Raw genomic sequence first — 17,550 nt, 5'->3', positions numbered from 1 at the left:
GCCGGATGCCAAGAGAACGCTACCTGCCCGAATGCATAGTGCCAACTGTAAAGTTTTATGGAAGAGGAATAATGATCTGGGGTTCTTTTTCATGGTTTGGGCTAGGCCCCTTAGTTCCAGTGAAGGGAAATCTTAACGCTACAGCATACGATTACATTCTAGACGATTCTGTGCTTCCAACTTTGTGGCAACAGTTTGGGGAAGGCCCTTTCCTGTTTCAGCATGACAATGCCCCCGTGCAAAAAGCGAGGTCCATATAGAAATGGTTTGTTGAGATCAGTGTGGAAGAACTTGACTGGCCTGCACAGAGCCCTGACATCAACCCCATCGAACACCTTTGGGATGAATTGGAACGCTGACTGAGAGCCAGGCCTAATCGCCCAACATCAGTGCCCGACCTCACTAATGCTCTTGTGGCTGAATGGAAGCAAGTCCCTGCAGCAATGTTCCAACATCTAGTGGAAAGTCTTCCCAGAAGAGTGGAGGCTGTTATAGAAGCAAATGGAATGAGATGTTCAACGATGTCCACATACTTTTGGCCATGTAGCGTAGGTTACAAAACCTTCTCTGCCATTGGTCACCAATAGATTTCCCAGCAGACGTAGTCATGGAGATGGATGAATATAAATCCCAGACGCAGGTGGGAGGTAAAGAAATGCAGAACGTTGACAAATTCCCCATTGAATCTTCACATCTATGTTTTTCTATTGTGTCTGGTCCCAGAGGGTTAACAGTATCCCACTGACCTGAAATGTATATCACTCACCCAGACCTCTGCGCTGAACTTTTTTACAAGGAGCACTTGTGCACAAAGACATTTAGGAGCACAATGAAAAATATTTTAGATATTTATCTAGAATCCTTCATTTTTCTAGGCGCACTGGTTCTCCTAAATACAAATTCCAGGTTGCACAGCTAAACATTTAGGTGCATATGGGTGTAATATGGTCCCACTGTGAACAGAACTGTATATCATTGACCTGAACTGTATACCAATGTTTAACAGTGCAACATTTCAGCTCACAAACCTGAAGAAAAAAAAAAATCTTAGATACAGTACATGCAACACTTTAAAGGGGAAATCTGGGATTGGTAAAACATTGTTTTACTTTTAAATGTATGATTTAAATGCCAAACTGATTCAAACGCCAAACTGATTCTTAAAGAATATAACTTATCAATAAACGTAGAAATGCATCAATGAATTTGAGAGGGTTTACATTTCTCCAGCCCTATCCCTCATCGCATTACCAGAAAAAGTGATGGGGTAACCGCTCTGTTGTTGCTTGAGTTCCAGATTGCCCCTTTAAAGTAGCTACCAGCAGACCTAACATCTAGCTGTATTGCAATATGCTGTAAAACCTAAGATGATGATCTTCTAAGAAGGAATAACCAGCACAGCAGGGCTATGATTATCACTCACAGGCTGGGCTGCGTTGGTTATGACTCAAATCTGTTTTGCCACAGGCATTAAGTGTAGAAGATCTGACACCCTGGTCTGTGTGATTGACAACAAAACTGACAGAACCGTCTTGCTCCATTTACGTCATTGACGGTCCCTCATTATACAGTACTGACAGAGAGAGGGGGAAGAGGGAGGAGAGAGGGAAGAGAGATAGGCCGTGTCCGAATAACTATACTTGCGTTCTAAATAGTATGATTTTTGGCTATTCAAAAATAAACAAGTTTTATAATGTGCCATTTTTAAAATTAAGTATCCTTTAAATGCCAGGATGTCGTACTCATTTTGGCTTATCATCTAGTAGAATTTGCTGCATGCTATTGAGGAAGAGAATCGTCTTTTCATACCCACATGTTTTTTTTTATTTTTTTACAACAGCTGATAAATCAGAATAGGGGAGGTGATCCACAAAAATGAAGGAATGGCGAGGAACAAGCGCCATCGCCCATTAGATGACTCCTTCTCAGTATGGATGAGTAGTATGTTGATATTCGTTGCTTACTGCATACCTTTTTACTAACATATTTCGGACACAGCCAGAGAGGGGGGGGGGGGGGAGAGAGCAAGAGATATATAGAGGCAGATAAATAAAGAAAAAGAAACAGAGAGGAAAAAGAAACGGGGGGGAAAAAAAAAACGAAAGACGATTGCCGTGGTAAACAACGTATCAGGTGGCACTTGATAATGTCCGCTGACAACAGATGGTCGTATTCCTTCTCATGTAACGTGGGCGCTTTGATTAGATGTTTGTCTTGCCGCTAACTTGGCATCATCCTGATGCAATGCAACACCAACCAGAGCAGGAACAAGTGAAAACATCAACAACAACGTTGAAATGCTAATGAGTTGTGGAGACTGGAAGGAGTCCCTTACGTTGGAGCAGGTGAAATGTGTTTGGACTTGACAGAAAACTGAGCTGAAAACCTTTGAGAGGAGTTGTGGTATAACTATATGTACCTACAGTATCTACCTCAATTACCTCATACCCCTGAACATCGACTCGGTACTGGTACCCCTGTATCGCAGGAGGCTGGTGGCACCTTAATTTGGGAGGAGGGCTCAGGGTAATGGCTGGAGCGGAATGGTATCAAATACATGGTTTCCATGTGTTTGATGCCATTCCATTTGCTCTGTTCCAGCCATTATTATGAGCCGTCCTCCCCTCAGCAGCCTCCTGTGTCGCGTATACAGCCAAGTTATCGTTCCTCATTGTCCATTTATTCCTCTTGTTATTCTTTGTCTATTATTTTTTGTTTTTTTCTCTCTCTGCGTTGTTGAAAAGGGCCCGTGACTAAGCATTTCCCTGTTAGTCTACACCGGTTGTTTACCAAGCATGTGACAAATAAAATGTGATTTGATGTTGATGTAATATTGACCGTGTAACACCGCCACCTCTATAACTACTAGTGATGCTGCAGCAGTGGAGGCTGCTGAGGGGAGGACGACTCATAATAATGGCTGGAATGGAGTCAATGGAATGGTGTTGTGTATGAAGATTATGACTAGTCTAGAGGGACAAAGAAAATATGTTTATCTTAGTTCAAATGTAGCAGTTGTAGGGTGACGCCCCAGGGGGGATAGGTGATTGGACGAAAGAGGGAGCCACCCATATTCTGCTTTGTTTATAAGTATGAGCTAGACGAAGAGGGGGGCAGAAGCATTCAGATTATTTTGGAACGGTGCTTCTCCAGACACCGCGGGTCTGTAAACTTATGCTGTAAACTTGTGATACGAATAAAAACTTCTAATCAAGGTGCAGCCTAAGCGGACTCTTTGTTTGACAGCAATAACCACCAACAGCCGACGCGACACGACAATGGCATCTAACACATCAAACACGTGGTTTTCCATGTGGTTGATACCGTTCCATTGACTCCACTCCAGCCATTACTATGAGCCGTCCTCCCCTCAGCAACCTCCACAGGTCTTCTGTCTAGTGCAGTAGATGAGACAGAAACACACACATCTTCTACATCACTCCCCCCATCATGACGTTTACTTACGTTCCTTCTTCGGTCATCGGCTGCAGCTGATTCACACACACACACACACACACACACACACACACACACACACACACACACACACACACACACACACACACACACACACACACACACACACACACACACACACACACATTTCTGTCTGTCTCTCTACATTCTTCTTTCTCTCCCTGTCCTCTTCTCCTCAGCACGTCTCTCTTTCTTTCTCTTCTGTCTCTCCATCATTTGGTCAGACACTGTCAAATGAAACCCATTCAGACAGACCTCTAGAGCTCACCTCCTTCAGAACAGCTGTGTGTGATAGAACTGTACTAATCAGAGAGGTAGGAGTGTCTCTTTTCTCAGTGTGTCACATTATCATTTATTAAGTAGATTGAATACAACAGTTGAAATGAACCCCCCCCCCCACCCTGTCCCCGTGTCTGCAGCCGCTCAACTAGCAGCATCAAGTAGCCTCTTCACCCTTCACTCTGAAGATGCCGCCTCGGACTCACTTTATAAGAAAGCTGAAAGAGAGAGAGAGAGTGTGTGATTACAGAGTGCTCGCCCGTTAGTGTGACATTGTGAACCAAAACATAACCCCAAGTGAAGGAGGATTTTACATCTGACGGCTCATCTGACGGCCCATCTGACCATCTAACGGCCCATCTGATGGCCCATCTGACAGCCCATCTGACAGCCCATCTGACGGCCCATCTGACAGCTCATCTGACAGCCCATCTGACAGCCCATCTGACGGCTCATCTGACGGCCCATCTGACAGCCCATCTGACAGCCCATCTGACAGCCCATCTGACGGCCCATCTGACAGCCCATCTGACAGCCCATCTGACAGCCCATCTGACAGCCCATCTGATGGCCCATCTGACAGCCCATCTGACAGCCCATCTGACGGCCCATCTGACAGCCCATCTGACGGCTCATCTGACGGCCCATCTGACAGCCCATCTGACAGCTCATCTGACAGCCCATCTGACAGCCCATCTGACAGCCCATCTGACGGCCCATCTGACAGCTCATCTGACAGCTCATCTGACGCTCATCTGACAGCTCATCTGACAGCTCATCTGACAGCTCATCTGACAGCTCATCTGACGGCTCATCTGACGAAGTTCAAAAGTGGTTAAAGTTGACTTCTAAGTGCAGTTTGAGTTCGCTCGGTTAGGAAAAAACGCAACACAATGTTCTGGGAGAAAAGTGTCTGGGTGTGTTCCATGTTAGAGGGTGGATGGTGTGGCTTAGTCCTGATTCAGTGTAGAACACCTTGAGACCTGAAGTTAAGTACCGTAACATTTTAAAAACATTTAAGTCATTTAGCAGACGCTCTAATCGGTGCATTCAACTTAGAGATGTACTCTATATATTCACTATGAGTAGGGCCAGGAGTTTATCCAGACGACGTCAACTGAAAAACTCTGGGCCCAGGTGTTTTCCTGGTTAAGTCACGTGGCCAGGAAAACTCCTGGCGCTAATTCTGTGGATAACGTTGGTAAAATGGCGAAGTCCAGGTACGTGTGTGTGTTACCTGTAGGGGTAGCCGTGGTACTTGGACCTGAAGACAGACAGCAGGAAGCTGAAGAAGAACACCACCAAGCCTAGTCCCACCAGGCAGATAACTGAAACACACCACAACATTAGAAAACACACACACGTTCCACTTGAAAGCAGACGCCTAAACCATTACTGAGGAAAACCACCGCACTGGATCACTAAATCCTGACGGTTACAAACGAAAAGCAAATGGTTTATTCTCTGAAATGAGTTGTACACACACACATTCTCCAGTGTTAATGCTCCACCTAAGAGCACTAAACAAGCTCTCCTTCTTCATAACAGCCCTCCACTTTAACCAGCCGTCACATCAACACTGTGTGGAGACAACACAATTCATAAGCCATAATAGTAACCTCTTCTCTTCTCTTTCTCACACACACGTGAGCGTACACACACACACACACACACACACACACACACACACACACACACACACACACACACTACCACTCACAAGCTCACCCCTTTAGTATGCTAACAAGGCAATGTATAGTTCTTTTGGGACTGTTAAAATCACCTCTCCCTCCCAGTGTTCCATATTTACCGCTACTGTATGTTGTCTGGTAGTATAATTAGCTAGAAGACCTAACAGTGGTAATTGTAAAGGGTGTGTGAAGGGCCTATTGAATGGATATTATATCTTCCCACTGAGATCCTTCAATAGGCCTCTACTTAGCTATGGGCTGAAGCCAGGCCTGAGGGGAACTAATGCCTATGTCAAATTGTCATGTGAGCAGTGAAATGTAAGCTCTTCGTAATCATCACTAAGGCTTATATTCTGACGTTTACCAGCCTGTGGTTTTTATAATTGTATCATTTAATTTTTTTTAAATAACGGGTTTCTATTAAAATTAGTCACTACGACAGCGTCCCAAATGGCGCCCTATTTAGTGCACTACTTTTGACCGAGGCCCAACAGTAGGGAATAGGGTGCCATTTGGGACATGCTGTGTGAGTCTAATGCAATGTGGATGATGGGTGTTTCTGCTGATTTAACAGCCGGCAATTCTAGCCGAGAGATGAACTTAAAAAGGGTGTTGTTGTAGGAGAGGCATCACTTGATTTCTTCATGTGCTGTGCGTTGATCGGCACGTTTCATACGTATGAATGACTGCCATTGGACATGTTGCAAAGACGTTGTTTAGCATTTTAATTACCGCTATCTCAAGGACAACTGCTGTTGTACAACAATGTGTGTGTGAATGCTTGTATGTGTGCGTGCTTGCGTGTGAGTGCATGTGTGTGTGTGTGTTTGTCTGTTCTCAGTAGAACTACCCCAGTGGGCCTCTGGAGGTCTGTATTAATCATGTTTACATTTCGCTCCAGAACACACACGAGGTTGGCCTTCTGTGCCACGCACACACACACACGCACACCACACACACACCGTGGGGGTCAGGGTTCATCTCTCTGGTGTTAATTAAATGAACAGTGGACTGAGTACCGGCCTCTCCACATCTGCCAGACTTATGCAAATATTCATCATGCTTATACAAATGATAATGTCATGTCATTATGCATGCAGCGTGTGGGTTCCACTGGAACTACCTCAGTGAGCCTAGTGGATTGGAAGGGGAAGGAGGGAGGGGGGAGGGGTGCTGTGTGTATGTGTTGGGGGGGGGGGGGGGGGGGGGGTGTTGTGTGTATGTGTGTGTGTTTGGGGGGGAGGGGTGTTGTGTGTGTGTGTGTGTTTGGGGGGGAGGGGTGTTGTGTGTGTGTGTGTGTGGTGGTGGGGGGGGGGTGTTGTGTGTGTGTGTGTTTGGGGGGGAGGGGGTGTTGTGTGTGTGTGTGTGTGTGGGGGGGGGTACGACTCCGTCATAAAAGATGAGTCGGGGTAATGTGCCTTGGTACCTCTGTACTGTACCTCCTCCTGCTGTGAGGACAAGACCCCCTACACACACACAGACAGAGGAGGAGGAGAGAGGAGGAGGAGGAGGGGGAGAGAGGAGGAGGAGAGAGGAGGAGGAGGGAGGAGGAGAGAGGAGAGAGGAGGAGGAGGGAGAAGGAGAGAGGAGGAGGGGGAGAGAGGAGGAGGAGGGAGGAGGAGGAGGAGGGGGAGAGAGGAGGAGGAGAGAGGAGGAGGGAGGAGGAGAGAGGAGAGAGGAGGAGGAGGGAGAAGGAGAGAGGAGGAGGGGGAGAGAGGAGGAGGAGGGAGGAGGAGGAGAGGAGGAGGAGAGAGGAGCAGGAGGAGAGAGGAGGGGGAGGAGAGAGGAGGAGGAGGGAGGAGGAGGGGGAGAGAGGAGGAGGAGGGAGGAGGAGGAGAGGAGGAGGAGAGAGGAGCAGGAGGAGAGAGGAGGGGGAGGAGAAGTGTTTGAGTATGCATGTGTGTATGCCTAATGTGTGAGATGACTGATGTTTGCATACAGTGTGTGTGTGTGTGTGTGTGTTTGAGATCAAGGACTAGATGCTGTGGGGCATTGACAAATGTGTGTTTCTGTTCCTATGGGGGATGTCCCTTCTGTTCTTGATACATGTGATCCCATACACACTGACACTTCACTGAAGCTCTGAGCCTTCTGTTGAAGCAGTGGCTAGGAAATCATATTCTGACACACACACACACACACACACACACACACACACAGATGGGAACATGCTCAGACACGCACACACAAATCACATATTCTGCCATTGGCAACAGTACAGTGTTCTGATGAATGTGTTTTGTATTGTTCACCATGTTGTTGCCCTGTACACCCGTTTACATATTTCTCCAAGCAGTACAGCATTTCTGGAATGTCCTGATATTTAGCTCTACCGTACTGTTAATAGCAGAGATAAATGACTTATGGCATTGAAGAACAACCATCTGGTCTTCATCATGTTCACACTGTGGTGGTTTCTAAATAGGAAAGTTGAATCTCACTCCTTTGAAGTATGCATTGACTGAGGTGATAGAATTGAACGAGAGAGGACGGAGAGACACAGAGAGACAGAGAGAGAGAGAGAGCGAGGAGAGGAGAGACTGCAAGAGAGAGAGGAGAGGAGAGAGAGAGGAGAGACAGAGAGACAGACAGAGAGAGGAGAGACACAGAGAGAGAGTGGAGAGAGACAGAGAGAGAGAGAGAGAGAGAGAAAGGGAGAGAGAGAGAGAGAGAGAGAGAGAGGAGAGACAGAGAGGAGAGAGAGAGACAGAGAGAGGAGAGACAGAGAGAGAGAGAGGAGAGACAGACAGAGAGACAGAGAGAGAGAGAGAGAGAGAGAGAGAGGAGAGACAGAGAGAGAGAGAGGAGAGACAGACAGAGAGACAGAGAGAGAGACAGAGAGAGAGAGACAGAGAGAGAGAGAGAGAGAGAGAGAGAGGGAGAGAGAGAGAGAGGAGAGACAGAGAGAGGAGAGAGAGAGAGACAGAGAGAGGAGAGAGGAGAGACAGAGAGAGGAGAGACAGAGACAGAGGAGCGACAGTGGGATAAGTGGTGAGACAGGGAGTGGTGGCCCCAGGATATTTTGTGGCTGACTCATTCAGTGTGTTATTGCTCATTCTCATGGACCTGTTGGCATAATGTGTGACTGGGTGTTATTGACAGGGAGATGTGTGAACAGTAGTTAGTGACAGTCTGTGTGTCAGTCTGTGTGACCATGTGACTGAACAGTAGTTAGTGACAGTCTGTGTGACCATGTGACTGAACAGTAGTTAGTGACAGTCTGTGTGACCATGTGACTGAACAGTAGTTAGTGACAGTCTGTGTGACCATGTGACTGAACAGTAGTTAGTGACAGTCTGTGTGACCATGTGACTGAACAGTAGTTAGTGACAGTCTGTGTGACTACGTGACTGAACAGTAGTTAGTGACAGTCTGTGTGACCATGTGACTGAACAGTAGTTAGTGACAGTCTGTGTGACTACGTGACTGAACAGTAGTTAGTGACAGTCTGTTTGACTATGTGACTGAACAGTAGTTAGTAACAGTCTGTTTGACTATGTGACTGAACAGTAGTTAGTGACAGTCTGTGTGACTATGTGACTGAACAGTAGTTAGTGACAGTCTGTTTGACTATGTGACTGAACAGTAGTTAGTGACAGTCTGTGTGACCATGTGACTGAACAGTAGTTAGTGACAGTCTGTGTGACAGGCTGGTTGACTATGTGACTGAACAATAGTTAGTGACAGTCTGTGTGACCATGTGACTGAACAGTAGTTAGTGACAGTCTGTGTGACCATGTGATTGAACAGTAGTTAGTGACAGTCTGTGTGACTATGTGACTGAACAGTAGTTAGTAACAGTCTGTTTGACTATGTCACTGAACAGTAGTTAGTGACAGTCTGTGTGTCAGGTGATTGATGGTGGAAGGGTGTGTGTGTGGCTTGCATATTAATACAACATCCGGTTATTTGTGCTTCTGTGCTATAAAGGTCAGTGATTTCCCCCTGATGGAAATTTGATAAAGCCCTGCATCATTCCCTCAGTTGATATTGTTAAGTGTTTTTAAAGATTTCACTCATTACAGAGAACATTTAAAGCTATTATCTTATCAGTCCTTTTAATTGATTTGTTTCAACGTGTACTCACGCTTAAGAAAAATCTGATCCCTCACCAGGGAAACGGCTCATCCTACTGTTTCAACGTGTACTCACGCTTAAGTAAATCTGATCCCTCAACAGGGAAACGGCTCATCCTACTGTTTCATTTTGCTGCCTGTTTGTTTCTTCATGAGAGCTAATTCAAGCCCTGATTATAATTCCCGTCATTAGCTATGCAGCTTGGTTTGGGCTGTGCTTTTCAGGATTAGCACGCGAGATCAAAGTTCAGCCAACCCCTGATTCCACCACTGGCCTAAGCCCCGTAATAGGAGCATGATCCTAGCGCGCTAATTAGCATTTCAAAGGCTTGTTAGCGGTTGATGCTAAAAGGAATGCTTATGATGGTAATGATTTTAAAAAACAGTCATTTGCATTTACTTTACATTGTTAAGGGGGATAACACACCCTTTTAACCACCATTTTTTTTAGGCTTACTTATCTGGGTCATGCACAGTGGTGAAGTTGTGTCTGAACACTCAACACTCAGCTGCTATAACAGTAGAGTTGAGGAGTGATTGGGTGTCTGATGTCAAAGACCAGGAAGTTCTCATCAGTATTTTCAGCGTAACAATTATCAACAGGATACTAGTTTCATGTTGTGTGTGATTGAGTTTCCCGACAAACACACACATGCGCACACACACGCGCACACACACACACACACACACACACACACACACACACACACACACACACACACACACACACACACACATACACACACACACACACACACACACACACACACACACACACAAACACAGGTGACCCAATCACTCTGACAGTGGAACATGAGATCATCTCATTTCCATACAAAGTCCCCCCCATACTAACCACAACAATCACACGCTCCATACTACAGAGACTATAATTCAACTGCAGTCCTGGGGCCAAGGAAGAAACACTTCTGGGCATTCTCTCCTTCTAATCAGGGACCTGGGACACCACTGACCAACCATCTAATAGTTCACCAGTTGACTAGCAGGTAGAGAAGGAAAGCAGCAGCTCAGTACTTGGGCCCCTGGGGGCCCCGGCAGCTGAATGGCCCCGTAATACAGTCCGTGATACAATCCGTAATACAGTCCGTAATACAGTCCGTGATACACTAACAAATAAGAAGGAATCACTCACTTCTCCTCTTGCCCACATCTCCTTTGGACGTCGCCGCCTCGTTGAGCAGGACCATCCCCATGGTGATGGCGGCATCTGTGGGCAGTTGTCAAGGAAACGGACTAACCACAGTGCGTGTACTGTAAGTGCATGTTTGTAATACTGTGTGTGTGTGTGTACTGTGTATAACCCAGGTGCAGGGAAGCAGACAATGCCAATCTTTCAATGTTCAAGACAAAAGTCAAAAGTCAATTTAGTTGCAGTGTGTTTTCATTCAGTGTGAGCAGTGAGCCGTTAACTCGGACTGTGAACATAGCGATTTGTGTGGGATAAGTGGTTAATCAACTCCTGTATAATAATAATAATAATATAATATGCCATTTAGCAGACGCTTTTATCCAAAGCGACTTACAGTCATGCGTGCATACATATTTTTTTGTGTATGCACGCAAGACCTATAGACATTGCTAAGAATGGATAGGAGATGAATGAAGAACAGAAGGAGAAGAGATGATGATGGACTATGATGTTAGCTGTGGACAGGGGAGTTGGGTGGACCCTCCACTCAGTCATAAAGACTCTGTAACCATAAGGTGGTTGAGGTTCGGATCACTGATTGCACTCATCTTGACGACTATTTAGGAAGTTCCAATAGCTCAGTGGGTTAGAGTGTAGTGCTGTAACACCAGGGTCGTGGGTTTGATTCCCGCATGGGCCACATACCATATACTGAACATATCTGTCACTGTCAACTGTAAGTCACTTTGGATAGAAATGTCTGATATATGACCAATATATGGCCAGTCATACAGATTATTATAAAATAAATAAAATATTATCAAAACAATTTCAGTCGTTTATTACATTCATACCTAAAGCAAGTCTAGCCATTTCCTTGTACACAGGCTCTCATGCATATGGAAATCATTTTGATCTTTTTGGAAGGCTAAATTAGGCCGCCTTAGATGCAGCCGCATTAAATGGAACAAGAGGCTTGAGAGCAGCATATGTGCCAACGGGTCCTTGAGAATCAGACCTGAGACACACACACACACACACACACACCTGCGCACATGCACACAGTCCGCTGCTTGCCGGGCATCGGCTTCTCATCTCCCCAAGCAGCCAAATCGTCCTCCAGGCTCAGTGTGTGTGTGAGCGTGGGTGGATGGGTGGGTGTGGGGGTTGGACAGAGCCAACACGGAGCACACAAACCATTCTAATTAAAGTGGAATTAAAACTGGAGGAGACTGGAGATAGTATTAATGAAAAGAAGAAGACAACTGCCAGCTGTGTGTGTGTGTGTGTGTGTGTGTGTGTGTGTGTGTGTGAGTGTGTCTCAGGCCTCATTCTCAAGGCTGCTGCTCTCAAGCCTTTTAGCATGTGTTCCATTGATTGTGTGTGAGAGCTACAGATGCAGATGTGTTTGAATGTGAACCAGAGAGAAAGGGTAGAGCGTGTGGGTGGAACTGTGTTCTGTGTACAGCTGTGCATCATATCAGTGTGTTTGTATGGGCCCTTTCCAGATGCCGCCTGACATATGTGTACCTTGGTGTTTTCACTGGTGTCTATATCCCACATATCTCCCAATCCCCCCCCCCCCCCCCCCCCCTCGCATTCGAACAAAAATGTCCACAGGTGCATGGGAAAATAACAAATACCCCAGCAAAAGCAACAAAAGAGGGGATTGTGTGGAAGTGAACAATGGAAGATTGGATAGTAGAAAAGGCTTGAATTGAAAATGTACGCTGCCTCGTGCAGATGGTAGGAAATGACGCTGCAGGTCTCTACGGCGATACTCTATGGACCAGAATGACACTGTAGGTCTCTACAGCGATACTCTATGGACTAGAATGACACTGTAGGTCTCTACAGCGATACTCTATGGACTAGAATGACACTGTAGGTCTCTACAGCGATACACTGTGGACTAGAACGACAGTGTAGGTCTCTATGGTGATACACTATGGACTAGAATGACACTAGATTTACTAAGCACTTGCAAAAAAGGTGTAAAGTTCACAAATGTTTCTATGCAGAGGAAATATTGCTCGAGGTTTATGTGAAGTAATACTCTATTACGGTGAACTGTTAATACAGAGTAAATAGTGTAGAAAAATGTGTGATATCATGAAGCTTCAGGATCTGCTTTCCTGTTGGTGTTTAGGTGCAAATGCTTCCTGAATCTGGCACTAGATGTGAATCTTGCTCAATGTGAGCAAGACAAAGGAGCTGATCGTGGACAACAGGAAAAGGAGGGCCGAACAGGCTCCCATTAACATCGACGGGCTGAAGTGGAGCGGGTCGAGAGTTTCAAGTTCCTTGGTGTCCACATCCAACAAACTATCATGGTCCAAACACACCAAGACAGTCGTGAAGAGGGCACGACAACACGTTTTTTCCCCACAGGAGACTGAAAAGATTTGGCATGGGTCCCCAGATCCTCAAAAACTTATACAGCTGCACCATCGAGAGCATCCTGACTGGTTGCATCACTGCCTGTTATGGCAACTGCTCGGCATCTGACCGTAAGGCGCTACAGAGGGTAATGCGTACGGCCCAGTACATCACTGGGGCCAAGCTTCCTGCCATCCAGGACCTCTATACTAGGCGGTGTCAGAGGAAGGCCCCAAAAATTGTCAAAGACTCCAGTCACCCAAGTCATAGACTGTTCTCTCTGCTACCGCACGGCAAGCAGTACCGGAGCGCCAAGTCTAGGACCAAAATGCTCCTTAACAGCTTCGACCCCCAGCTTCTACCCCCGAACAATTAATCAAATGGCCACCTGGACTATTTACATTGACACCCCCCCCTGCTGCTACTCGCTGTTTATTATCTATGCATAATCACTTTACAAATTACCTCGACTAACCTGTACCTCCACACACTGACTCGGTACCGGTACCCCCTGTATATAGCCTTGTTATTGTTATGTAATTTTCTTGTGTGACTTTAAAAAAAGAAAACGTTTTTACTTTAGTTTATTTAGTAAATATTTTCTTAACTCTATTTCTTGAACTGCATTGTTGGTTAAGGGCTTGTAAGTAAGCATTTCACGGTAAGGTCTAGACCTGTTGTATTCAGCGCATGTGACAAATAAAATGTGATTTGATTTGACTAGGTAGTGAATACAGGCTTCCCATTGGTTACTCCGTATCATATAGAGGAAGTAGTGAACACAGGCTTCCCATTAGCTACTCCACCGTATCTTAGGGGAAGTAGTGAATACAGGCTTCCCATTGGTTAATCATCTGTACCATATAGAGTAGGTATTGAATACAGACATGGATCCCCTGTATCATAGAGGAAGTAGTGAATACAGGCTTCCCATTGGTTAATCCTCTGTATCATATAGAGTAGGTATTGAATACAGACATGAATCCCCTGTATCATATAGAGGAAGTAGTGAATACAAGCTTCCCATTGGTTAATTCTCTGTATCATATAGAGTAGGTTTTGAATACAGACATGAATCCCCTGTATCATATAGAGGAAGTAGTGAATACAGGCTTCCCATTGGTTACTCCTCAGTTCTCCCATGAGGCATTAGTGTTAAGGATACTGAGCAGCAGGATGATGTGGGACTCAGCTACAAACTGGGCCTGGCTGCTCCCATGGATATAACTCTGAAACAGAGAGAGCGGGGGGAGAGAGAGAACGGGAGAGAAAGGGAGAGGTAGAGAGACAGAGGTAGAGAGAGAGGGAAAGAGAGGTAGCGAGAGAAAGAGAAAGAGGGAAAGAGGTAGAGAGAGAGAAAGAGAGGGAAAGAGAGAGAGAAAGAGAGGTAGAGATAGAGAGAGAGAGAGAGAGAGAGAGAGGGGGGTAGAGAGAGAGAGAGAGAGAGAGAGGGGTAGAGAGAGAGAGGTAGAGATAGAGAGGTAGAGAGGTAGAGAGAGAGAGAGAGAGGGAGGTAGAGGTAGAGAGAGAAGTTACAATGTTAGTCACAATTGGTAAAAATTCCCTTATTATGAAAAAACAGGTAGGGAGAGAGATGGAATTGGAGAGGCGTACAGCACGTGAGCTATAGACCATGAATGAGAGAGAGGGGGAAAAGGCCAAGATTAAAAAGTTACAAATGAAATGGGTAGAAAATCCTCCACAATGGCCACATATTTCACATTTGTGTCACAACAGTGGTAAACACTCGCTGGCTGTGTGGCTTTAAGATAAGCAATGCCTAGTCCCCATCTTTCACGCCCCATCTTTCACGCACTCACTCTCACACACACACACACACACACACACACACACACACACACGACTCACTCCAGGAAAACAATCATGGCCCCATTCCTTTTCACAACTCCATGAAAGAGAAGTCTGGCCTACCTGTTGTCACAAGGTCAAGGCACAACGCATTACTAACCGTGGCCAATCACAACGCTTTACTAACTAACCGTAGCCAATAGGAGGAGAGAATGTGCAGTGTAGGGAAGTTGTCTTCCCCTGAGTTATCAGGAAAGTTTCCTCACACAAGGAGCCTGTGTCTCCACTGATAAGAAAACATCTATTTCCTATCCTTGTCCACGGTGTGTGTGTGTGTGTGTGTGTGTGATTAAGAGACAGACCGGTCAAACTGAGGTCCACCGGCTACATGGCATGGAGAGGAAAAAAAGGCATCCCATTTCTCTGTACATACCATCTCCCTACCTCGACAAGATGCCACAGGTGGGTGTGTGTGTGTTTACCAACCACAGTGGCTGTAAATAATTGAATTGCACACCGTTGAACAGAATCTATTCTGGTTCTACGAGAGAACCCAATAGCAGAGAAATGTCTTGCCTATCGTGAGCCCCAGGAAGAATAGCTGAGGCTTATTCAACAGCTGATGGGGATCGAAATAAACTAAACTATCAATGGTTGATGGGAATTTGTCGTGTGGATTTTCTTGTGTGGATTTCTTCTATGTACTGGTAGGAAAGATGGGCACACAATAGAATGATGATTGTGTCCTTCCCAGCCAGATACGGCAACTTTCCATAAAGACACTGTCTTTTCATACTATACCTTGTAACATGCTTGCTTTACTTTTAGGGTTGCAAAATTATGGTAACTTCCCCCAAATTATGGTAACGTTCTCCAAGGTTCTCCAGAAATCCCGGGAACAAAAAGGTTCCCTGAATCAGAATTCCCGAATCCTTCAACCTGTATTTCTGGAAAACCTGGAAATGTTGGTCAAGTTTTTTTGCACCCAATTTTTTATTTTTATTTTTAACCTTTATTTAACTAGGCAAGTCAGTTTAGAACAAATTCTTATTTACAATGATGGCCTACACCGACCAAACCCGGACGACGCTGGGCCAAATGTGCGCCGCCCTATTGGACTCCCAATCACGGCCGGTTGTGATACAGCCTGGAATCGAACCAGGGGGTCTGTAGTGACGCCTCAAGCACTGAGATGCAGTGCCTTAGACCACTGCGCCACTCGAGAGCACTGTTTCCCTTCTAGTACATTAGGTCAAAGGTGATGTTGATAACATAGAAACCATTTCCATGGTTGATAACATGGGCATTTAATAGCCATAAATACAGATACTGGTGTCAATGTCATTATGTCCTCATTTGGTCCCTGTGTGTGTGTGTGTGTGTGTGTGTGTGTGTGTGTGTGTGTGTGTGTGTGTGTGTGTGTGTGTGTGTGTGTGAGAGCATGCACTTCCGTGGGTGTGTGCGCTATTGTCGGAGTACGTGTGTGAGTGTGTCAACCATTCCCTGTATCTCTGCTAGGCTATGTAACGCGTATGGGTTTCAGCATCGTGTGGGCTGGCGGTCGGTCGTGATGGCCCTCCTGAGGGACTCCAGTATCTTCTAGCTACCACAGGATCGCTACACTATGATAATAATAATAATAATAATAATAATGATAATAAAACACTGAATATAACACGCTTTTCACAGAAAAACTATCTCAAAGTGGAGTGCATAATGCATGATGATGATGATGATGATGGTGATGAACATGACGATGAAGAGGGGAGAGACAGATTCCTCTCTGTTGTGTGTGTGTGTGTGTGTGTGTAGTCCAAGACTTCATGCCAGTGTCGTCAAGTGAAGTGTGGCTGCCAAGTTCGTCCGAAAATACAACACCGGCTGTCATCATTCCGGTTGCTAGGACGCAAGCACAACGCTGAAATACTTATACTCTGCATATACCCCCCAGTTACCTCAGTGGATAAACCCTGTAACTATTTACAGCACCTAGCTTCACGGAATGAAATAATCATTTTCAAGTTGTTGTCATTCAGCTCTCACAGAACTATCATGTTCAGAACACGGAAACACGTACACTGGCTACATGTGACACGCCAAGAAGAGCACATGTACTTCATGACAGGTCAAAAACAATACGCGTAAATCGTGTGGAATATCATCCTGTGCGTTGCCAGAGGCGCTTAGGAAAGCCTCTAGGGTTCTATGTAGTCTATCACGTCCTTTCTATATCACCAACCTGGCAACCCAGAGCTAGTGCAGTGCCCCCCACAGTGACCAGGGATGTGCCCCAAATGGCGTCCTATTCCCTATATAGTCTGGTCAAAAGTAGTGCACTATCTAGGGAATAGGGTGCCCTTTGTGAACAGCCCCCGCCATTACAAAGCTACTGTACATGTCCAGCAGAAAATATTAAAATAGAACATTATCCAAATATTAGAGGAGGAATAGAGGTGGAATAGAGGAGGAATAGAGTTGGAGATGGGAATAAAGGATTCTTCACTAAAGACACAGTTTAAGGAAAACAAGAGAGGAGAATAAATAACCTCTACAGAACATAACTTTGTTTCCTTTAGTCTGACAGGAAATAACAAAGGAGCGCATTAGGGAACTGAGCAGAGGAAAACAACAGAGGAGAGGAGGAGAGGAAAGGAGGAGGAGAGGAGGAGGAGGAGAGGAGGAGGAGAGG

At 45.6% G+C, this 17,550-nt stretch overlaps 1 protein-coding gene across 1 annotated transcript in view; it reads right to left on the bottom strand.

Moving 5' to 3' along the window:
• Window positions 1-3,892: 3,892 nt before the first annotated feature.
• LOC311117567 (dolichyl-diphosphooligosaccharide--protein glycosyltransferase subunit TUSC3) overlaps window positions 3,893-17,550 on the bottom strand; it is a gene marked incomplete at its 5' end in the record, with an annotated part of 38,655 nt that continues 24,997 nt past the window's right edge. The window contains 4 exons of the mRNA XM_084192498.1: window positions 3,893-3,974; window positions 4,994-5,084; window positions 10,677-10,751; window positions 14,218-14,281. Coding sequence (XP_084048624.1) covers window positions 3,959-3,974; window positions 4,994-5,084; window positions 10,677-10,751; window positions 14,218-14,281 — 246 coding nt within the window. The remainder of the gene's footprint in view (window positions 3,975-4,993; window positions 5,085-10,676; window positions 10,752-14,217; window positions 14,282-17,550) is intronic.

Source organism: Coregonus lavaretus (assembly GCF_964263955.1).
Source record: "Coregonus lavaretus genome assembly, contig: HAP1_SCAFFOLD_3814, whole genome shotgun sequence".
In the NCBI taxonomy this organism is placed as follows: domain Eukaryota; kingdom Metazoa; phylum Chordata; class Actinopteri; order Salmoniformes; family Salmonidae; genus Coregonus; species Coregonus lavaretus.
The sequence above is the reverse complement of the archived record's forward strand: the minus strand, read 5'-3'. Positions and strand labels throughout refer to the sequence as shown.